This window comes from Myotis yumanensis, unplaced genomic scaffold (assembly GCF_028538775.1).
Source record: "Myotis yumanensis isolate MYYU_CA2020_CCGP unplaced genomic scaffold, mMyoYum1.0.hap1 SCAF_1, whole genome shotgun sequence".
Classification (NCBI taxonomy): Eukaryota; Metazoa; Chordata; class Mammalia; order Chiroptera; family Vespertilionidae; genus Myotis; species Myotis yumanensis.
In genome coordinates, this window is record NW_027223752.1 from 46483775 (window position 1) to 46505473 (window position 21699).

A 21699-nucleotide genomic window follows, 5' to 3' on the forward strand; every position below is an offset into this window, starting at 1 on the left:
TAACATTTTGGAAATCTGGGTATATTTTATGATCAAGGGCTTGTCATAGTTTATTCAGTAATATTTTGCCTTTTAGTGGTATCTAAAATATTGGTGTAGTAATGGCATATTTGATGAAGAATAGAATGTAGGTGGACTAATGAGGGGAAGAGGTACAAAGCAAGAAGTATTCTTTTAATGGGCTGGAAACTGCATAGATCACCTACCATTTCTTTTAGAGATGAATTTCCTCACTCCCAACTTTAAACTTGATCAATTAAAAATATACTTGAGCTGAAATTTGCACCTTACATTGATTACTGACCATAGTTTGTGTGTGTGTGTGTGTGTGTGTCCACAATGTATTGGAAGATACTCTTAAGTGCTTATCAATTTCCAATGTTCATTTATCCTCCTTAATCTGTGGGAATAAAACTAAGTTACTTCTCCCTAGAAGCCAACAATCTAAACAAAGAAGTTCTGAGGCATAAGCAGTATAAATGAACTTTTCAATCGTTTTGAGGTATAACGGCACAATAGTTTTAATACAACCACCAATCTTCACAAAATAATTTTAATACTTTGTATCTGGGCTAGCAGCATTTCGCACTGTGACATTCCTATACATACATAAGCATTTTGTCTAAGTACAAATGTTAAAAGCAGAGTAACTTAAGCAATTGCCTATACAAAGGTAAGTAGACACTGTAGGTTATTTTTCTTGAATTTTTGCTGCATAGTAAATTGCAATTACATGTCAGTATAATGTACTGATCTATAGAATACACTTTGAATTGTGAGGTATGGCAACTCCCTATAAAGAGAGCTAACATGTAAACCTGAATATTTTGAGTGATTTTTTTTTTTTTAGCTGCCATGGATGGGTAAGACAAAGAAATCCAGCATTCAAAGACCTTAGAAACATTTTTCTGACCAAAACATAAAATAAAATCTTTTAATAATTCTCAGCTATTTCCTAACGTTTCCTTTTTGGAGCACTGTTCAATGAACAACAATAAAGTAAATACTGAAGTGAAGTGAAGCTAAGTTTGTTGTGGAAGTGTGGGTTAAGCCAGTTATTGGGGGGGGGGGGGGGGGGGGGGGAAGAATTCACCAGGTAACTGCTCATTTACTTTACATCAGTTGAGACTCTGATATATATGCATATATATGCATCCCAACTTTATAATTCAAGATTGCAGTTGAATACTTCTAATTCACTTGAATTACCAGGGTAATAAGACAATTAGAAACCTTATATTTTCTTAAAAAGGACATGCTTAACATTTTGACATTACTTCTAAATTCAGCTGAAACAAAATCCCCCTGAAATACATATTCTACTCTAACAATTAAGTGGTTGAGAGTTTGTAGCAAAAGCTATCACGATTTAATATTTCCACCATAGAGTAGATACAAATAAAAGTAGCTGCTGTTTAAAATATCTAATAGATGAAATAATATAAACCAATTAACTGATATTAGGTTAGAATACTGCCATTCCAGTTTGAATATTTTCAATATTTAAGTTTCTCACTTTCAAAATGGACAATAAAACAGTTGTCCTATGTTTTGAGGCAAATTCACTTTAAATTCTATGCCCAGATGACATATTTAATGTTTAAAATTGGGAACTATGCCACTTATACATTATTCAAATATTCTAGAAAATAAGTCATGATTGGTTAAATGTATCATAGTTAACTATCACAAAACATCAGTAGAAATAAAGCACAGAAGTGGAACTAAATAGAAGAAAGACTGGAAGAGCTACCAGTTAAACATTAGGTGGAAGAACGGATCCCAGATAAAATGAACTTGCAATGTTCTTACATGAAGGAAAGAATAACATCATTTTGTCCACTTTGATATTGTACTCATGACAGTCCCTTTTCCTAGTGTTGTGATAGAGAGTCTTTAATGTACAGTGCTGGGCAGGCACTTTAGTGAGAACATAAAAATTATAGTGGTTAGAAAAAATGGAAAATTATCAGCTATAAATAACTAAATCTGTATTTTTTTGGCCCAACTACTAGAGAGGATATGTATACCTAAGAAACTAATTTTAAAAATCTTTACCTCATTTTTAAAGCCTAAATGTACTACTATGAAGATCCTTTTGAGCAGACTTTCTGCTGAATGAAGCATCATATATTATTAGATTACAAGAGAGATCTTTGCTGACTTATCCAATAGTGATCTATTTACAGGGAAACTGTGTTATCTGGCACTTTACCAACTGGAATTTCTGAACACTCAGTGCAAATTTTGACTCAACTAGCCAACCACACCAAATGACATAATCACACAACAAAATACAGACCACAATGGAATTAACATGTTGTTTTCAGGGTCATAAAATAGGGAAAGGGAAGGGAAATCAGAAGAGGAATACCACCTGGGTCAACAGGAATTGACTCTTATTAACAAAGCAATTTTAATTAATTTACTCTTGCTATGCTTGATAAAACACACTTTTACTGTATTATTACATTTTAGGGAAGAAAGCCTAGCAAGTAACTTGGTGTAATGTCACTTTGCATAGTACCTCTTGGTACCAAGGGAATGTATGGAAATCATTCCCATCAGTAAAGCACCTCAAGAGAGGACTGAGAAAAGGGAGAAAGGAGTTTTGTTTGTGCTAACCTAAATCATCAACTATAAAAAGTTAAAACAATCCTCCCTCACATTGTACTTAAAATAGCAAAAGTGTTTTTGTTAAAACAATTTATATATATATATATATATATATATATATATATATATAAATAAAAATAGAGAGAAACTGGATCCATAAAGTGACTTTGCTAATGCAAATTATAGGGCAAATTTGGATTAACTCAATGTAAAGAACTGATTCATACACGAATTTAAAATACACTAAAGTCTCCCACAAATCATTTTCCTCAATAAATGCATCTTCAAAGAAAAGCTTCTGTCTGAGCCAGAACAACCTCAAAGAATTCTTAGGATAATATAAAATAAAGGAGTAAATATTTCCCCAAATTATTTACTGAAGTTTCTTCAAGCCTCAGACTTTCAGTTTAAACTAATTTATGGGTTTAAAAAGTTAAAGAAAAATGTTAAAAATTTTTCAATGTTCTACATACTCATTTAGAGGTCATGAGGATTTATTTATTTTTTAATGATGCAAGGCACTTTTCTTTTTTGGGATTCATTTAGGAAAAAAATGGTGCTACATTGGTTTATTATAGTCTATTTAGAACCATTTTGGACAAAAAATTGGGCTAAGCAACTCTAAAAAGAACAAACACAACATTTGGCTTCTAAGAAATGTGAAAAGAAAGTCACTTGAAAATCTAACACTCTCCTTGTTTTTGAGCATCTGGTATAAAGCAATGCATCTTTTGTTCATTAAATATTTTTCTTCTATAGACTAAATAAATTAGAAAGGTAATAGGAAAGGAAGCAATACTTGGATCATCTTAAAGTAAGAATAGTTGGCTTATTGTCATGATTTCAAGATTAGTGATAAGGGATGAAGATGTTTTAAAAAATAAAAAGGTAATTAAGCTATTTAATTATAATAAAAAAGAAAGGTGACAGGTTCCTGCATTTGTTAATGTTTCTGTAAGAGGCTCCATCATAAAATTGAACTGCAAAATTATTTTTTTAAATGTAATATATAGAACACAAAATGAATTTTTAGCAAACTTTAGGAAATTCTTTTGTTATAAATTACCCAAATTTTATAAACAAATTCCCCTAACTTTGCATTTTGTTTAAAGTAGTAACTTTATATCATACAAATAAATTTCAAGTATGAAAAGTGCATTATTGCAATAATACCTCTTTGCAAGTCCAAACTTTTAGTTTATAATAAAACTGTAAAGTGTTAATAAAAAGAAAAGGAGTAAAACCATCAGTGCCATCTATTGCAGAAATCTTACAATGTTGCTTAATAAGTTGTAGAGAAACACATCTGGAAGCAACATATAATTGAAAAGAAACTACTTGTGTTTTTACCACTTTACATTAGTATTGTCTCTAGTGTTTCCTCCTTCTCAAATAGAAATTCATATCCTCTATGGTGCTCTTGAGTCAGCCATTCTGTGCAGTAGCCACTTGCATGCTTCCAAAATCATCATCTTCTTCATGTGTTCTCTTCAAACTGCCTAAATGTATTGCATGAACATAACATATAATGGGAACTTAAATTTATTAGAAATGTTATACCTAGTAAGTTTCATTTTTACTGAAGTGTTGCCATGTATATATGCACTAAGACAATTCCATGACTGAACTTTCAGCAAACTTTAGTAAATTCTCTTGTTATGAATTACACAAATAACTTTGTATCTTCATAACAGAATACATTTTCCCCTCTTGAGAATTAACTATGTCTTAGGTGTTGTAAATGATAAACATTAATTTTTAAAGTAGTTTGAAATAGAAATTTTAGAGATAATGGTACAGAACAATTGATTATCAAGTTTATTTTTTTTAGGCATCATAATCATGTGACTTAGGACATAAAATTTAAGAAATTAATTTTAAATTTGTACAATTTTATTTTGCAGATAATTATCTTTGCTTTCATAGATGCTGCTGAAAATATTTTTCCACTGAAGCTGTGTTTTTTATTATCAACAAGTCTAGGGCTGGGAGAAAGGACAGCATGCAGCACATAAAGCAGAGATTTTCTTTTATCCACTCTTCACATCAGAGTCTGCTAGTACAGAAATTTTGCACATGGAATCAAAGCTGTCACTATAAGGCCAATAGGTATAATAAAAAAAATCTGAATCTCATTGGAGGAAAACTTTAGGGAACAATGACTATTAAAGTGGTGCTTTATTATATGCCTAACAATGGGATGGCCTTAAATTTATGCTCTAACAGTTGTGCTAAATCACAGTAATAATGTTAATTCAGAGGGCAGATTCCAACATGAAATTAATCTGTCACTATAAGATTAATCAAATAAGGACAGAAATATAAACCAAGACAGTGGGATAAAGAAGAAAACATGCTAGACAAGGCTAAGTACTGCTGCTGCAACTGAGTGTCAGAGAAGGTGCTGCACCTTCTACTTTTGTACCTTCTACTAAGGGAGGTAAGGTACAAATAACCTTAATGCAAGGCAGAAAGTAAGGAGTATAGATAGAGCAGTTTCAATGATGGGATTAGAGGAAGAGTAAGTTAATCATCATGTTTTCTTGAGATGATGCATGAACTAAGTTTATAGGAACAGAGAGACTAAATGTGATTCTAGGTGGAAAAAAAGAGGTGAAGAAAACCATCATGGAGTGCATAATAATGAGAAACAGGCCTTGGCAGAGTAGCTCAGTTGGTTAGAGCATGTCCACATATACCAAGGGTGAGGTTCGATCCCTGGTCAGGGCACATACAAGAAACCACCAATGAATGCATAAATAGGTGGAACAACAAAGCAATGTCAGTCTGTCTCTCTCTTCCTCCCTCTCAAAAAAATCAATAAAATCATCCTCGGTGAGGCTTAAAGAAAAAAGAGCAACAGTGAGGGGTGCAAAAAAAGATCAGAAGAGACTTTAATTACTACCTATGACACTACCTATTGTGTTTTCTTCTGTAGGACTTAATCCAATAAAGGCTTCTGTACAGGAAAAATATCACAATTAGAACTATCTTTAGTGAAAATGAGTCTGGCCACAATGTTCAAACAGACCAAACGAAAAGACTTTGGATAGGAGGCCAACATGGGCCTGAACTAGATGGAGACTAGGAATACTATAAAATAGGGAAGTAACTTTAAAGGTACTGAGGAAACAGACCCTAGCAGATTTGATAACAACTAGATGGAGGTAGCAAAAAAAACAAACAAAACAGTTAATGGCCCTGGCCGGGTGGCTCAGTGGGTTAGAGGGTTGTCCTGTTATGCCAAGGTTGCAGGTTCAATCCCTGGTCAAGGCACATATAAGAATCAACCAATAAATGCATAAACAATTGGAACAACAAACTGATGTCTCCCTCTCTCTCTCTAAAAATCATAAATTTTTTTAAAAAGGGTTAATCACAACTAGGAAGCTGAGCCTGAAGGATGAATATATAAAACTGTCACAACAGGCTGCGCAATACAGTGAAGAAAGTGCTGGACTGTCTTGTGGTTCAGATCACAAGTGCTCAGTTTCCAGCCAAAAACACAGTAGGAATGTAACCTCTTCTTCCTATCATATAAGTCTGTTGATTCTAATGAAAATGAAATGAACTTTGGGAGAGAAACACCATAAATGAGCAAATTCTATGAGTGCTCCAGTAAAGTAAAAAGAACAGCAAACAAGTGTAACAAGATCTTGGGAAGGAAGGTGAAAGTTAAAAGATTGTGAGTGTGTGCTTGAGTCATTACCTTTGAAAATGGGCGAGGACTCTGAAATAGGGAAAGGAGAAGGGCTTAAACATCCATAGCAAAAGAAAAACTTGAGGTAGTTGACATTAATCACTCTAGCTTGAAACATACTTTCATTTATTAACTATCATTTATTCTTAATAAGATCACCCCTTCATCAGACTTCTCTTATTATTTTAATCTAAGTGGCAACACAGTTATACTACTTAGAGATTTAAAATGAAACCAAGTAGAAATTTGATCTTCTAATCAGCTTACACTGATTAACCAGTTAGTGGTGTGCACACAGCAGATAAGACATATTTATTCATATAAAATTAAAATTTGAAATTCTTTTTTTTATAAACAATTTAAATTATTAGTGTAACTTGTAACGAGCAAAATATGATTCTTTTCTACCTTTCATGTACTATCATCTTTCTCCCCACAACTTTCTCAAAAATGAAAAAACCCTTACCTGCGGTACCAGAATGAACAGATAATGACCTTTCTATCTGGAGTGGTGACATCATCTGTATTGTTAATTTTGCTAGGTAGATGGCTTCATATTCCTAAAATATAATTTTAATTAACTTCAATATACATTTAAATTCTTGGATACCCAAAACAGTGGTTGATGTGTACATTATTAGTATTCTTAAGTTTATACCAAAAAATCTGGTACCATTTTATTGTAAGAGAAATGCAGGCTTAAAATTCTTACCTCATAATGTCACATTTACTGATGAGACCATAAATCAAGGCAGGCCAATAGCTTGCACTAGGGCAGTGATGGCGAACCTATGACACGCGTGTCAGAGGTGACACGCGAACTCATTTTTTTGGTTGATTTTTCTTTGTTAAATGGCATTTAAATATATAAAATAAATATCAAAAATAGAAGTCTTTGTTTTACTATGGTTGCAAATATCAAAAAATTTCTATATGTGACATGGCACCAGAGTTAAGTTAGGGTTTTTCAAAATGCTGACACACCAAGCTCGAAAGGTTCACCATCACTGCACTAGGGTATCACACAATGAACTACCAATTAATATGTATTGGGGCATTAGGATAACAAGTACGATACTTTCACCACTATTACTTATTGTTCTGATAGAATGAAAATTCACTGAGAAAGCAATATAGAATTAGCAAAGTGGCAAATTATAAATTGAAGATGAGATTAAAAGCTAAGTTAATCAACTAGAAAATTTCTTAGAATAAGAGTTTAATAAAGTTGCCAACTGAAAATGTAATAAAAACTAGTAGCTGTCCTATATACAAATAAGCAAATAGAAAATACACGGGGAGAAGAAACAATTTCACTTATAATGGGAACAAAAAAGTACCTAGGAATAAATTTCATAAGAAATGTATATATTCTGTACAGAGAAAACTTTAAAACACTAAAAGATATAAAAGCTGATTTGAATAACTGGAACATATTCTTAAAGTAGAAGACTAAAAATTTAATGGAGCCATTTCTTTCTGAACTGTGAATATATCATTAAAAACTATAAAACTTCTTCCAGTAAAGTTAACGAAGAATAATGAGGGGGTCTTGAGTCATACTATAAATTGTGATATATTATAGTACTTAAAATTGTTTGATACAGGTAGAACAATAAGCACATCAATGGAACAAAATACTAAGTCCAGAAATACACCCAAGTACAGAACAGAATTCACTGTATAATAAAAATAGCTTTTCAAATCAATTAGCTAAAGACAGATTTCCTTAAAAGAGCTCTTAAAAAACCAATGAGAAAAAGACCTGCAACCTGTATGGAAAATGGGCAAACAATAAGGAGTTGCACTTTACCACCAATATGACAATAACCAAAAAGTTTGTTAAAATACTTTTGATTACTGGTATTGTTTAGAGGATGGCGAAACAGGTCTCCTTGTTTTTGGGTGTGTTAAGTTTACATTACTTCAGTCTTTTTAGAGTTATTTTGATATCACCTTTCAAGTGCAATCTAACCCAGCAATTCCACTCTGATCAGTTATCTTACAGCAGGGGTCCTCAAACTACAGCCCGCGGGCCGCATGCAAATACAAATATTGTATTTGTTCCCGTTTTGTTTTTATACTTCAAAATAAGATATGTGCAGTGTGCATAGGAATTTGTTCATAGTTTTTTTTTTAAACTATAGTCCGGCCCTCCAACGGTCTGAGGGACAGTGAACTGGCCCCCTGTTTAAAAGTTTGAGGACCCCTGTCTTACAGGTATATTCACAGAGAGATGCACCTATTCTTTCCAATACTGTTTATAATCATCAAAGGCTAGAAACAATCTAAAGGCCCATGTTAAAAGGAAGTGGTCATATAAAATTGTTATATATGTACATACACATATAAAATATTTTTTAGATAGAGCTACACATGCTGTTTCAGAATGATATACTAAGATATACTATTAGGGAGACTTATTTTTCATTGTACTCTCCTTAGGCATTGTTGAATTTTAAATTTTAAACCATGAGTGCATATTATTTTTTCAAATCAGTTTAAAAAGAGATGTTTTTACACAACTGTTAAAAGGCAAAGAAACTAATAAATTACAGTTAACTTTCTGTTCTATAATATAACTATAAGGAAGAAATAAAAAACATTTTACACAAACAAGGTGAGAAAAGAGATACCACTGTTTCTCTTTTAAATGAAGTAAAAGAGAAAAAAAAAGACTCATAGACAGACAACCATATGGTGACTACCAGAGGGAAAAGAAGAGTTGGGAAAGGTAGAAGATGGTAAAGAGGTAAATGGTGATGAAAGGAGACTTGATTTGGAGTGGTAAACATACAATACATATACAGATGACGTATTATAGCACTGTATTCCTGAAACATGTATAATTTTATTAACCAACTAGAGGCCCGGTGCACAAAAATTTGTGCACTGGGGGGAGGGGGGGTATCCTTCAGCCTGGCCTGTGCCCTCTTGCAGTCTGGGACCCCTCAGGGGATGTCCACCTGCTGGCTTAGGCCCGCTCCCTGGGGGATCGGGCCTAAGCTGGCAGTCAGACATCCCTCTGGCAGCCCGGAAGTCCTCGGGGGATGTTCACTTGCCAGCTGGGAGCAGGCCTAAGCTGCAGTTGGACATCCTTAGCACTTCTGAGGAAGCGGGAGAGGCTCCCACACCCACCACTGTGCTGGCAGCCGTCAGCCTGGCTAGTGACTGAGCAGAGCTCCCCCTGTGGGAATGCACTGACCACCAGAGGGCAGCTTCTGCATTGAGTGTCTGTCCCTGGTGGTCAGTGTGTGTCATAGTGACCAGTCATTGCCAGTCATTCTGCTGTTATGGTCAATGTGCATATTACCCTTTTATTAAATAGGATAGAGGCCTGGTGCATGGGTGGGGGCCGACTAGTTTGCCCTGAAGGGTGTCCCGGATCAGGGTGGGGGTCCCGCTGGGGTACCTGGCCAGCCTGGGTGAGGGGCTGAGGGTCGCTTTCAGGCTGGCCAATCCCCCCAGCGGGGACCCTCACCCCATGGGAGTGTGGCCAGCCTGGGTGAGGGGCTGAGGGCCATTTTCAGGCTGCCAACAGCCCCTTCAGGGTGGGGGAGGGGGGGGGGGTCCCACTGGGGTGCCTGGCCAGCCTGGGTGAGGGGCTGATGGCCATTTTCAGGCTGGCCATGCCCCCTGGCGACCAAAGCTCCCAGTCTCTCCTTTTTTTCTTTTCTTTTTTTTTTTCAGTGCCTCCTTGAGCAGAGGTCAGGGCAGGCTGGAAGCAGGTATCTGGGATTTATTTATCTTCTATAATTGAAACTTTGTAGCTTTGAGCGGAGCCCAGGGCTGGGCCAGGGCAGGCAGGAAGCTTGGCTTCCTCCATCGCCAGGGGCAACCCAAGCCTCCTGCTCGCTCCAGCTCTGTGGCCACCACCATCTTAGTTGGGTTAATTTGCATACTCGCTCCTGATTGGCTGGTGGGTGTAGCAGATTGACAAAGTGATGGTTAATTTGCATCTTTCTCTTTTATTAGTGTAGATGTTACCCCAATAAATTCGATTTAAAAACCAAAAAAAATTAAAAATAACAAAATTATTTGTTTAAAACATGAAGTAAAAATTAATAGTAAATTGAAAACAAAAATGAGGCCCTAGCTGGTTTGGCTCAGTAGATAGAGCGTCGTCCTGCAGACCAAAGGGTCCTGGGTTCAATTCCAGTCAAGGACACATACCTCGGTTGCAGGCTCCTTCCCGGCCCAGGCCCTTGGTCAGGGCACATGCAGGAAGCAACCAATTGATGTGTTTCTCTCACATTGATATTTTCTCTTTTTTCCCTTCTCTCTTCCACTCTCTCTAAAAATGAATGGAAAAATATCCTCGGGTGAGGATTAAAAAAACAAACAAAATTGAGGTAAAATTTAAGGTACACTAACTGAGACAATCTATGTTATAATGCACTTGATGTCTAAATTTGAAATTTATTCATGGAATCAGCCAGAGCACATTCTTCAACCTATGATTTTCTTTCTTGGAAAAAAAAGAATCTTATCTTTTTTAGTGCATCTTTCTAGGCACAACAAAATCTGAAAAATCGTGGAAAAGATAAAGCATATAAAATTTAAGAAGTTGTATGTAGCATACTTAGAATCAAAACTCAATGTGTGTGAACAAAGTGGAGAAAGAAATTGAAGAAATTTCTAACATGAATTATTTATATTTATATTATTTATATTCAACAATGTCTTTAATCTTTATTTCTGATAATAGCAGCCCTTCTTATTTTAATCCTCACCCCAGGATATTTTTCCATTGATTTTTAGTGAGAGAAGGGCAGGGGAGAGAGAGAGAGAGAGAGAGAGACATCACTGTGAGAGAGACACATAGATCAGCTGCCTCATACATGTGCCCTGACCAGGGCTGGGAATAGAGCCTGCAACTGAGGTATATACCCTTGAACGGAATCACACCCAGGACCCTTCAGTCCACAGGCCAATGCTCTATCCACTGAACCAAACTGGCTAGGGCTGGTAATAGCAGTTTTTAAGAAAATTCTTTTGGCCATATTACCCAAAGCAATATATAGATTTAATGAAATCCTCATCAAAATCCCAATGTCATTTTTTAAAGAAATAGGATAAAAAATTATTTTGTGGGGGAACCACAAAAGACCCCAAATAGTCAAAGCAATTCTGTATCAGAAATGTATATTCGAGCCCTAACCGGTTTGGCTCAGTGGAAAGAGCATCGGCCTGTGGACTGAAGGGTCCCAGGTTCGATTCCGGTCAAGGGCATGTACCTTAGTTATGGGCACATCCCCAGTAGGAGATGTGCAGGAGGCAGCTGATCGATGTTTCTCTCTCATCGAAGTTTCTAACTCTCTATCCCTCTCCCCTCCTCTCTGTAAAAAATCAATAAAATATATATTTAAAAAAAAGAAATGTATACTTGAAATCTATATGATATTATTAACCAATGTCACCCCTATAAATTTAATTTTTTAAAAAGGAAAACTCTTTTAAATAGAAATGCAAACTTGAAGAATCAAATTAGATTATGGCAATTTTTAAGTATTTACAAAGTAAATTCTACACCTAAATTACACGGACTTAAGATTTTAATTATCCTACTTTCTAATTGCCTAAAAAGGGGAGAAAAGAGAAGTTACCTGAAGTTGATGAACAAATCCAGCATTAGGATTAATACAAAACCTTCTTTCTTGAACATAAGCAAATGCATCTCTGAAAACATAAAAAGAAAATTAAAGTGATGTTATCAGTTCATGAATTAATCTTAATTGTGATAATTCATCTAAAATAGAAACTTATCTAAATATTTATCTAAAATAGGAAATCATAATCCTATAGCTTGTACTCGAAAGAGGTAGTGAGTGGTAGTGGAAATATCGACAGCGTGGTCAGACTAATCACAATAAAATGGTATCATTGTAAGACCTGTCTTGGAGGGCTATTGAGAAGATGGGAGGTAAGTGCAGAGCACCGTATAGAGCACCTGTCACATCGTACATGCTCACAACGTTATCAGTGGTCAATGAGAAGTATATCTACTTCCACACTGTTATGAGGCATAAATGAGAAAAACGCCTAGGAAACAGTGCCTGGAACATAGTAGAGACCTAATAAAAGGAAGTTACTTTCACTATTCATATTATTACTGACAAGACACCAAATAATAAAGAGAATATATAAAAGTTTCCCAATGCTTGTTCATTTTTCAAATAAAATAAATTATCTGTATTCAAATAATATTCCTTTAAAAACTGATACTTATAAGCAAACTTATCCATTTTAAACACAAAGGATACGAAAAAAACAATACTAAATAAGCACTTGAGGAATCCAGGGCCTTCACAGGGAAAGCAGATGGGAGGTGGGAGTGGGGACAAAGAAGACTCAAGGTAGAAAGGGGGCGCTCCAATTCCAACTGTGACCACCACTGCCATCCCGGGGGGTAGCCCGGAACAGCAAAAGGAGGCCAGCAATCGTTCCCATAAGGGCAGTGGCAGCACCCGGGGATATATTGCCAGTAAGAAGAAAAAGTGTCCACCTCTAGCTTTGCACAGGGTATCAGCATGGAAGCCATGAGTGAGAAGAAAATGGTGCCTTCTGATTTTAGCATAGGACCTACAGAGAAAACTTGCAAACCTTTTTCATTTAAGGATCCCAACTTTGTGCCTTCTGGCCATGGTGGTGTAGCTGGCAAGAACAGAACTTGGAAGAACTAACAAATTCTCATTTCTGAAAGGGCATTGCCATGGCAACTGAACAATCCCATCTACTTCAGAAGTGATGCTCCCCCATCCTTCAAACCAGCTCAGCATTCTGATGTTTTAGGTCTTCTTGCCAACTACAGTGACCCACAGAGCAAGCTGCGGTTCAACACCATGAAATACTTTCCCTACATTTGCAGGCTGCCATCCTATGTTGTCACTGGCTACCTGGCCCTGAGAAACACCATAAGCATCGTTCCCTAAGCCTTGAGAAATGGAGTTGAAGTGGAAAACTATTTCAAAGTTAGCCTTTGGACTCACAATTTTGCTTCATGGAAACATACTCATTCTGTTGTCAATCTGGAAATGCCAGTGCTGTGCCTTGGAAAGAATGTTTGGCTTTAAGGTGTTTTTTTTCCTATATTTTTCCTCCAGGTGTAATATTTCCTGTTGAGTTATATTTTATTTGTTGCCTCAAGTAAAGTCATTTGACAAGAAAACAACAACAAAAAACCCCCAAGCATTTGAATGTTTATTATGTGTCAGGTATGTGGATCCAATGCTGAACATAGATCAAATAGAGAGTAATGGGGAACATGGTATAAAAATGGAGAGGCTGCCCAGCCAGCATGACTCAGTGGTTGAGTATCAACCTGAGAACCAGGAGGTCATGGTTCAATTCCTGGTCAGGGCAGATGCCCAGACTGTGGGCTCGATCCCCAGTTTGGGGCGTGCAGGAGGCAGCCAATCAATGATTCTGTCTCATAATTGATGTTTCTATCTCTCCTCTCCTTTTTTCTCTGAAATCAATAAAAAAATATATTGAAAAAAAGAAAATGATGGAGAGGTTGATGGGTGCATGTCATGCAAGTTTCATTTGCTAGGTTAAGTTATTAAGAATTAGAAACCTTTGAAAGCTTTTTGGGGTAAGGTGATTATATGTTTAGATCAGATTTATCTTTTCAAAAGATCATTCCAAGTACAGTGTGAAGAACAAAACAGACTGGAGAAAAGAATACAGGAGACCACTAAGAAGGCTCCTATTGGAGGAGTCCAGGAAGATACAACTGAGCTTGGATGGGGGGGATTAAATGATGAGGGAAAGATATATTGATACTCAATGTATATTTTAGGATATAAAACAGACAGGACTGGTTAATAGATCAGTTTGGGAGATGGGGAATTAAAGAGGGGAAGGTATCAATGATTACAAGATTTCTAACTTGTGCAACCAGACACACTAACAAAGGAAACACAGCACAATGGCCAGGTTTATGTTCTGTTTTGGGCCAAGAAGCTCATGACCTCTCCTCTCTCTTTTCTATCTTTGCATATGCGTGGAAAATATTATTTTGAATAAGAAAGACTACACTGAATTATGAAGAAATTACCTAAAACAATTCTTAGGTAATTTTTCATCCAACTACTGTTAAAGGAAAACATAATAAATTAGCCTTTTAAAGAAGGAAAGCAGTAACATCTGTGTGTAAGTGTTTTAAAACTTATACTAACCAATTCCCTAGCAGTAAATAGTCTTCCATGGATGATTCTAACTATAACTATCTTCTTAGAATAATAATAGCAGTACCTCCATAAAACAAAACAAAAAATTTAAGTAGATAAGGGAGACAAGCTACAAAGGTTAAGAGACAAAGCAGCTGGTACAAGAGCCTGCCTAATCAAACATGACTAGATAACAAAATCAAAAGAATATTAACTTTAAACTCCCAACTTCTCCATTAAATTAATAATAATTTAAATTGTGGCTCAGTTTCTGAGTACTTTCTTACCTGTACTTCATTCCAAATGTTTCCATAATGTATGCAATAACAAAGGCAGCACTGAAAAGGGGGGGAAAATTTTAGAAAAAACAACAGCAAAAAACAGAAAACACAACTCATTAATTAAATGTTAGAGAGAAAAAAATTATCTCTAACTTCATACCTCCTGGAGATCCCTGCATTTCCATGGACAAGAACTTTCCCTGAAAAAAAAGAAATAGTTATTCTGATAGAAAAATACAAAACAAGAAGTAAAGAAAACACAATCTTGCAAACAGGCCATTATATATAATTACAACTTTCATAACCTGAATTTAAGATGAATACTAACTGCCCTAGCTGGTTTGGCTCAGTGCATAGAGCGTCAGCCTGCAGGGTCCTGGGTTTGATTTCAGTCAAGGGCACATACCTAGGTTGCAGGCTCCTCCCTGGCCTGGGCCCTTGTAGAGGCTTGTGCAAGAGACAACCAATAGATGTTGTATATTTTAGGATATAAAACAGACAGGATTTCTCTCACATCAATATTTCTGTCTTTCCCTCTCTCTTCCTCTCTCTCTAAAAATCAATGGAAAAATATCCTCGGGTGAGGATTAAAAATAAATAAGTAAATAAATAAATAAATAAAATGAATACTAACTAAAAAATTAACTAAACAAATAATCTAAATATAAACATTAGCTAAGTAAATATTATTTACCTCCAGTTTGTAAGCTCCCATCAATAAATTCTTTCGTCTGAAGGCAAAGACAATGTGTTATAATAAAACATAAAGATTAACATAAACATAAAATACATACAGTGAAACAAAATACATTGAAAACAATTTCCTGCTAATTTATATGAATAATAATTACATTAATTCAATAATTTTCAGATAATTTCAAATACTATTTGAAGTTTACAAGTTATATAGGAGCTAAAATTTAATTTAATAATTTCAAAGTGTGATTTCTCTAATTTTAAAAACATATATAACACCACAAATTCAGCCATAACAAAGAAAAAGTTCAGACCATAATTAAGAGGTCAAACTATGAATACATTTTAAGTAATATTAAAATATTGATACCTACCATGGGAAAAAAACGTATTATATTTTCAACTGGATTATCTGCAATATCCAAGACTAAATATCTGAAAATAGAATATTTTGTGATAAGCACACTTTCAGACAAAACTCTCTTTATGTATTAAAAACCTAACTTTGAAAATTTCTAGACAACCATAAAAAGAATGCAAAACAACTTTCAAAGTATCATATTCCCAAGAACTGGACCATAGATTATATATTGCTTGAAGCATACATAACATTATTTTTTATATATTTTTTTTTTATTGATTTCAGAGAGGAAGGGAGAGGGAGAGAGAGAGATAGAAGTATCAATGATGAGAGAGAATCACTGATCAGCTGCCTCCTGCAAGCCTCCCATTGTGGATCGAGCCCCCAACCCAGGCATGTTCCCTGACCAGGAATCGAAATGTGACCTCCTGGTTCATAGGTTGACGCTCAACCACTGAGCAACGGCAGTTGGGCAGCATACATAACATCTAAAGCCTTAAATAACACATGTGAACATTTCTCTTGATATGTTAATATTTTTAAAAATCTATCTGGTTAAAATAGAAAAATCACGAGACCTTCCTCCAGATCAGAGTGGACCTAGAAAATAAAGACAAAAAGTGCCTATATTCATTATTGTTACTCTTCTATTGCTACTTCTCTAGGACTACATGATTCTTCTCTGAATGGTCCTGTAATCCACTCCTCCTTACAACCCTACAGAGAGCACTTCAGAAGAAGCCTAGATTGGGCGCAGGGCAGGGCCAGGCCGGGGCACCCGGAGCCCAACCGGATCCCGCGGCCCGCGCCCCTTCGCGCCCGCCCCCCAAAAAGAAGAAGAAGCCTAAAGTCTGAAAGAGAAGGAGCTAATCAAAATAAAAGGCAGTCTGATGGAGCCAAGAGTAAAAAATTCACTATTTGAACTAACCTTCAGTAGCGCAAAAAGTCAAGAGACCACCTGTCCTGGAATTTATGCTTTGGAAAACATTTAAAGTAACACATAATTAATATGGTAGGCTTTTTTTTTATTTTGTGAAAAACTTCCATTTCTAATTTATCCAACTTAACTTGTTTACTTAACATAACTATAAAGTTATGAAATTAATTTTTAAAGTTAGTATTGTTTTAAAAATTACAGTTCTTTAATGGTAAAACAACAATAAATTCAGGGCATATCAGAGAGAAGTTGAAGCTCAGGATCCAAGGATAATCCAATGTAAAAACCGTAAGGATTCTGACAACAGTATCTTAGAATGACTAGGTAGACCTGTTGTATAAAACATTGCTTCAGGGGAGAAAATGTTAATTCAGAGTTAAACTAAAATATTTTACTATATGCTAATTTGAATGTCAAAAACCCCTAGCTGTTTTGGCTCAGTGGATAGTGTCAGCCTGTGGACTGAAGGGTCCCAGGTTCGATTCCCATCAAGGGCACATGCCCAGGTTGCACTTGATCCCCAGTAGGGGGCGTGCAAGAGGCAGCTGATTAATGATTCTCATCATTGATGTTTCTATCTCCCTCTCCCTTCCTCTCTGAAATCAATAAAAATATATTAACATATATACATATTTTAAAACCCACTACTAGAACTATCCTATATAATAAAAGCCTAATTTGCTAAGTGTCTGACCATTCATTCAAACATTTGACCTGTCGCTATGACACGCACTGACCACCAAGGAACGGACGCTCCAATGGTAGATTAGCTTGCTGCAGGGGTCCAGCCAATAGGGACTGGGTAAGATGGACCGGACACACCCTGGAGCCCTCCCGCAGTCCCTTCCCAGCCCTGACTGTGCACCAGTGGGGTCCCTTGGCCTGGCCTGTACCCTCTTGCAATTCAGGACCCCTCGGGGGATGTCAGAGAGCTACAGGCCAGGCCGAGGGACCCCACCAGTGCACAAATCCGTGCACTGGGTCTCTAGTCAATCTATAAGCCAATACTCAATCTAAGGAGAAAGGGTTCTTCCATTAGTATAAAGAACCTGCTCTGGGTACTAAAAATAAATGTAAAATGATAACATTCATTTTCTCTAATATACATAAGTCTATGTGTGTATATACATAATACACATATACAATAAAGAAATATTTAGAAGGAAATATAACAAAATTTTAACTAAAGTATATCATCTAGGTTGTGGAATTATGAATGAGTTTTTAAATATTTTTTCTTGATATCATTTCAGTTTTTCCAAAGTATCTATAAAGGACAAGTGTTTATTTTACAATTAGAAATAATTCAATCTTTTATTTTTAAAATATAGACATTTATTTTTAAAAACTAATTTTTATTCACTGAGAAATGTGTACACATAGTCAAAAGTTCTGTCAGTATAAAAAATATTTGCAATGAAAAATAGATCCCTTTTCCATCCTAGACCCTGAATTTCCCTTCTGAAAAGCAATCACTGTCAGGTTTCTAGTCTTAGTCCAGAAATTTTCTATACAGGTACAAAAATATATAGGGTGTCTCAAAAATGTATATACACTTTAACAGCTGATAATTCACTTAATTTTCACTCCTTTTCAGGTTTACCTGATTTGAAATAATAGGTGAAGCCAGACTAAGCTTTGAACAAAGAAAATTTATCCTAAAGTACTACTAGACTGTTTTTATGGGAATACAGACAGGATAAAGTTTATGTTACAAAATCGGCAATAGCTGACAAATTGAAGGCACACAAATTCCGAATGAAATTCCAATTCTTTGATGTTTGTGATTCCACTGGTTCGTGTTATCAGCAGTGCCTGGACCAGAACAGTCCAGTTTGAAAACAGGCATTGACAAAAAATTATTCATTTCTGTAGAAGCTTTTAAATTTTGAAAATGAACTGTATGTTAATAAACACTGACGTTATGCTGGGCCAGCGTGGCTCAGTGGTTGAGCTTTGACCTATGAACCAGAAGATCACGGGTTTGATTCCCAGTGAGAGCATATGCCTGTGTTGTGAGCTTGATCCCCAGTGTGGGGCATGCAGGAGGCAGCTGATCAATGATTTCTTTCTCATCATTGATGTTTCGATCTTTCTCCCGCTCTCCCTTTTTCTCTGGAAAAAAAAAAAAATTAAATAAACACTGACTTTATAACCATTCAAAGTGCATATACATTTTTTGGGACACCCATTATATGCCTAATGCCTTGTATACATTTTTAAACACACTGAGAGTGTACATGGTTCTGTACCTTGATTTTTCTTTTTTTAATTTTTTATCAATTTCAGAGAGAAAAGAAGAGGGAAAGAGAGATAGAAACATCAATAATGAGAATCACGGATCGGCTGTCTCATGCATGCACCACACTGGGGATCAAGCTGCAACCCGGGCATGTGCCCTAACTGGGAATGAACTGTGACCTCCTGGTTCATAGGTCGACGCTCAACCACTGAGCAATGCCGCCAGGCTGATTTTTCTTTTAATAAATCTTAGAGATTATTCCATATCAATACATACATAAATATTTAAATATTTTAAAATTTATTTTTATTGTTGAGAGTATTACAAATGTCCCCTAGTTACTCCCCGCTGTGCTCCTCTCCACCCTGCTCCCACCCGACCCTAGGCCTTCACCTCACTATTGTCTGTGTCTGAGGGTTATGCATATATTCATGTCAGTTCTTCGGTTCATCTCTTCCTGTTGCCCCTCCCCACTTCCCTTTGAAATCTGTCAGTTTGTTCCATGCTTCCATGTCTGTGGTCCTATTTTGTCAGTTTATTTTTTTCATTAGATCCTACATATAAGTGAGATCATGTGATATCTGTCTTTCTCTGACTGGCTTATTTCACGTAGCATAATAACAGAAAAATTTCATTCTTTTTCATGGTTACAGTATTCTATTGTATGTTCACACAATATATTTTACAATGTCTTATACTAATGGACATTCAGGTTGCTTTCATTTTTATAAACAATAAAGCAGAGCATTAAAATGTTTTTAACATATATGCTTCTATATAGACACAGAATATCTCTAGAATGATATTCAAGGAAGAGTTTTAATAGTAGCTGCCTCCCAGGAGAGAAGTTAGGTATCTGGGTTTAGAGGAGGAAAGAGACTTACTTTCATTATATACCACTGTTGTACCGCTTGTAGTATACTCAATTTTAAAAATAAAGTTAAAATAAAAAAATTATAGATTATTAGATGCTCAACAGCACTCACTGTAAGATAAATAAGATAGGCAAATTAAAATTACATGAAACACCATTTAAATCCAGGAGATCTGGAAAGATTTTTAATGCTTTATAATTCTGTTTAAGAGAGATCCAAAAAGAGTTATTCTCATATACTTCATAGTGGAAATGCAGACTGATCCAACTTACTGGAGGGCAATTTGCAGCACCTATTAAAATTTTAAATGCTCATATCTAGCAATTCCACTTCTACAAATTTACTGATATACTTACATATGAATTAGATGACATGTACAGGGAAACTGACTATATGCTATATTAGCAAGTCTGGAAACAATCTAAATGTCCAACAATAGGAGACAGTTGAATAAATTTTAGTGTAGTCATACAATAGATTACTGTACAACTTAAAAAGAATAACGCAGGTCCTAGCTGGTTTGGCTCAATGGATAGAGCTTCGGCCTACAGACTGAAGGGTCCAAGGTTCGATTCTGGTCAAGGGCACATGCCAGGGTTGCGGGCTTGATCCCCAGTAGGGGGCATGCAGGAGGCGGCCTATCAATGATTCTCTCTCATCTTTGATATTTCTATCTCTCTCTGCCTCTCCATTCCTTTCTGAAATCAATACAAATATATATTTTTTAAAAGAATAATGCAGCTCTAAGTAATGATATGCAGCAACTTCCAAAAAATATACAATTTTTAAAAAGCCAGAGTAAAAAAATAGTTTACCTTAGGAATTTGCTTATATATGTAACATTACTCTGGAAGGATACTCAAAAAGAAGTAACAATTGGATGTCTTTATGAAGGGAATTTAGTCTTTAGGGGATAGGAATAGGGAAACCTACTTTTCATATACATTATTTCAAACCTTTAGAATTCTGAGTTATGTACATGAATTACTTATTTAAAATATTTTAAAGGACATCTATTTTTAAAATGATGTGCTGTACAACCCATCTCTATGTACAGAAGAAAGTCTGATATAATAAAATCAACTTGAATTAAAAAACAGATTACATGTTTGCTACATGTAACATTTTAATAAATAAGAGCAATAATCTTACCTAAATAATTGTTGAAAGTTTGGTTTAATAAAGTTTGCTTCAATATTTTGTCTTATGCATATGATATGGGTTACTCCATGTTTCTGTAGTATAGGTAGCTATAAAAAAAGAAGAGGCAGAGGAGAGAAACAGTTTAAAATACAAACATTATCCTACTGTAACACAGATGTTTGAAAATACACAATTCAACATTAGAATTAATACAGACACATCTGAACTTTAAATAAAGGGGATTAAAGCTAATTTTAAGATAACATAACTGCTGTGGCCAGTTGCTCATTGGTAGAGCATCGGTCTGTGGACCAAAGGGTTGCAGGTTTGATTCCCAGTCAAGGGCATGTACTTTGGTTGCAGGTTCCCCACCCCCAGTAGGGTCATGTGTGGAAGGCAACCAATCGATATGTCTCTCTCACAATGATGTTTCTTTCTCTTTCTATCTCTCTCACCTGTCCTCCCTCCCTCCACTCTCTTTAGAAATCAATAGAAAAAATAATATAACTGAAATGATCAGCAAGAGATTTCAATGATTCAAGATTAATACATTAAATGTCCTCAAAAGACTAATAGGACTATTTTACAATTATAATTTTAGAGCTCGAGGGGAGCTTAAAGATAATTTATTTGGAAAACAATACTATACAGTTGCTGAAAGCATGGACTTTGGAGTC

General features: G+C 35.6%; 1 protein-coding gene and 1 pseudogene across 3 annotated transcripts in view; one reads left to right on the forward strand and one right to left on the reverse strand.

Moving 5' to 3' along the window:
• Nucleotides 1-539: 539 nt before the first annotated feature.
• The window catches only part of STYX (serine/threonine/tyrosine interacting protein), a 43596-nt gene continuing 22436 nt past the window's right edge, over nt 540-21699 (reverse strand). For 2 of the 3 annotated variants that reach the window (XM_070419518.1, XM_070419529.1), the window contains exons 4-12: nt 21032-21129; nt 15839-15899; nt 15463-15499; nt 14929-14968; nt 14775-14825; nt 11923-11995; nt 6783-6876; nt 6326-6346; nt 540-4115 (exon numbers count right to left, since the gene is read on the reverse strand). In XM_070419518.1, the coding sequence (XP_070275619.1) occupies nt 4042-4115; nt 6326-6346; nt 6783-6876; nt 11923-11995; nt 14775-14825; nt 14929-14968; nt 15463-15499; nt 15839-15899; nt 21032-21129 (549 nt within the window). In that variant the 3' untranslated portion in view covers nt 540-4041. The remainder of the gene's footprint in view (nt 4116-6325; nt 6347-6782; nt 6877-11922; nt 11996-14774; nt 14826-14928; nt 14969-15462; nt 15500-15838; nt 15900-21031; nt 21130-21699) is intronic. The other variant, XM_070419522.1, reaches the window with a different exon arrangement.
• On the forward strand, nt 12533-13643 carry LOC139002762 (INO80 complex subunit C pseudogene; annotated as a pseudogene).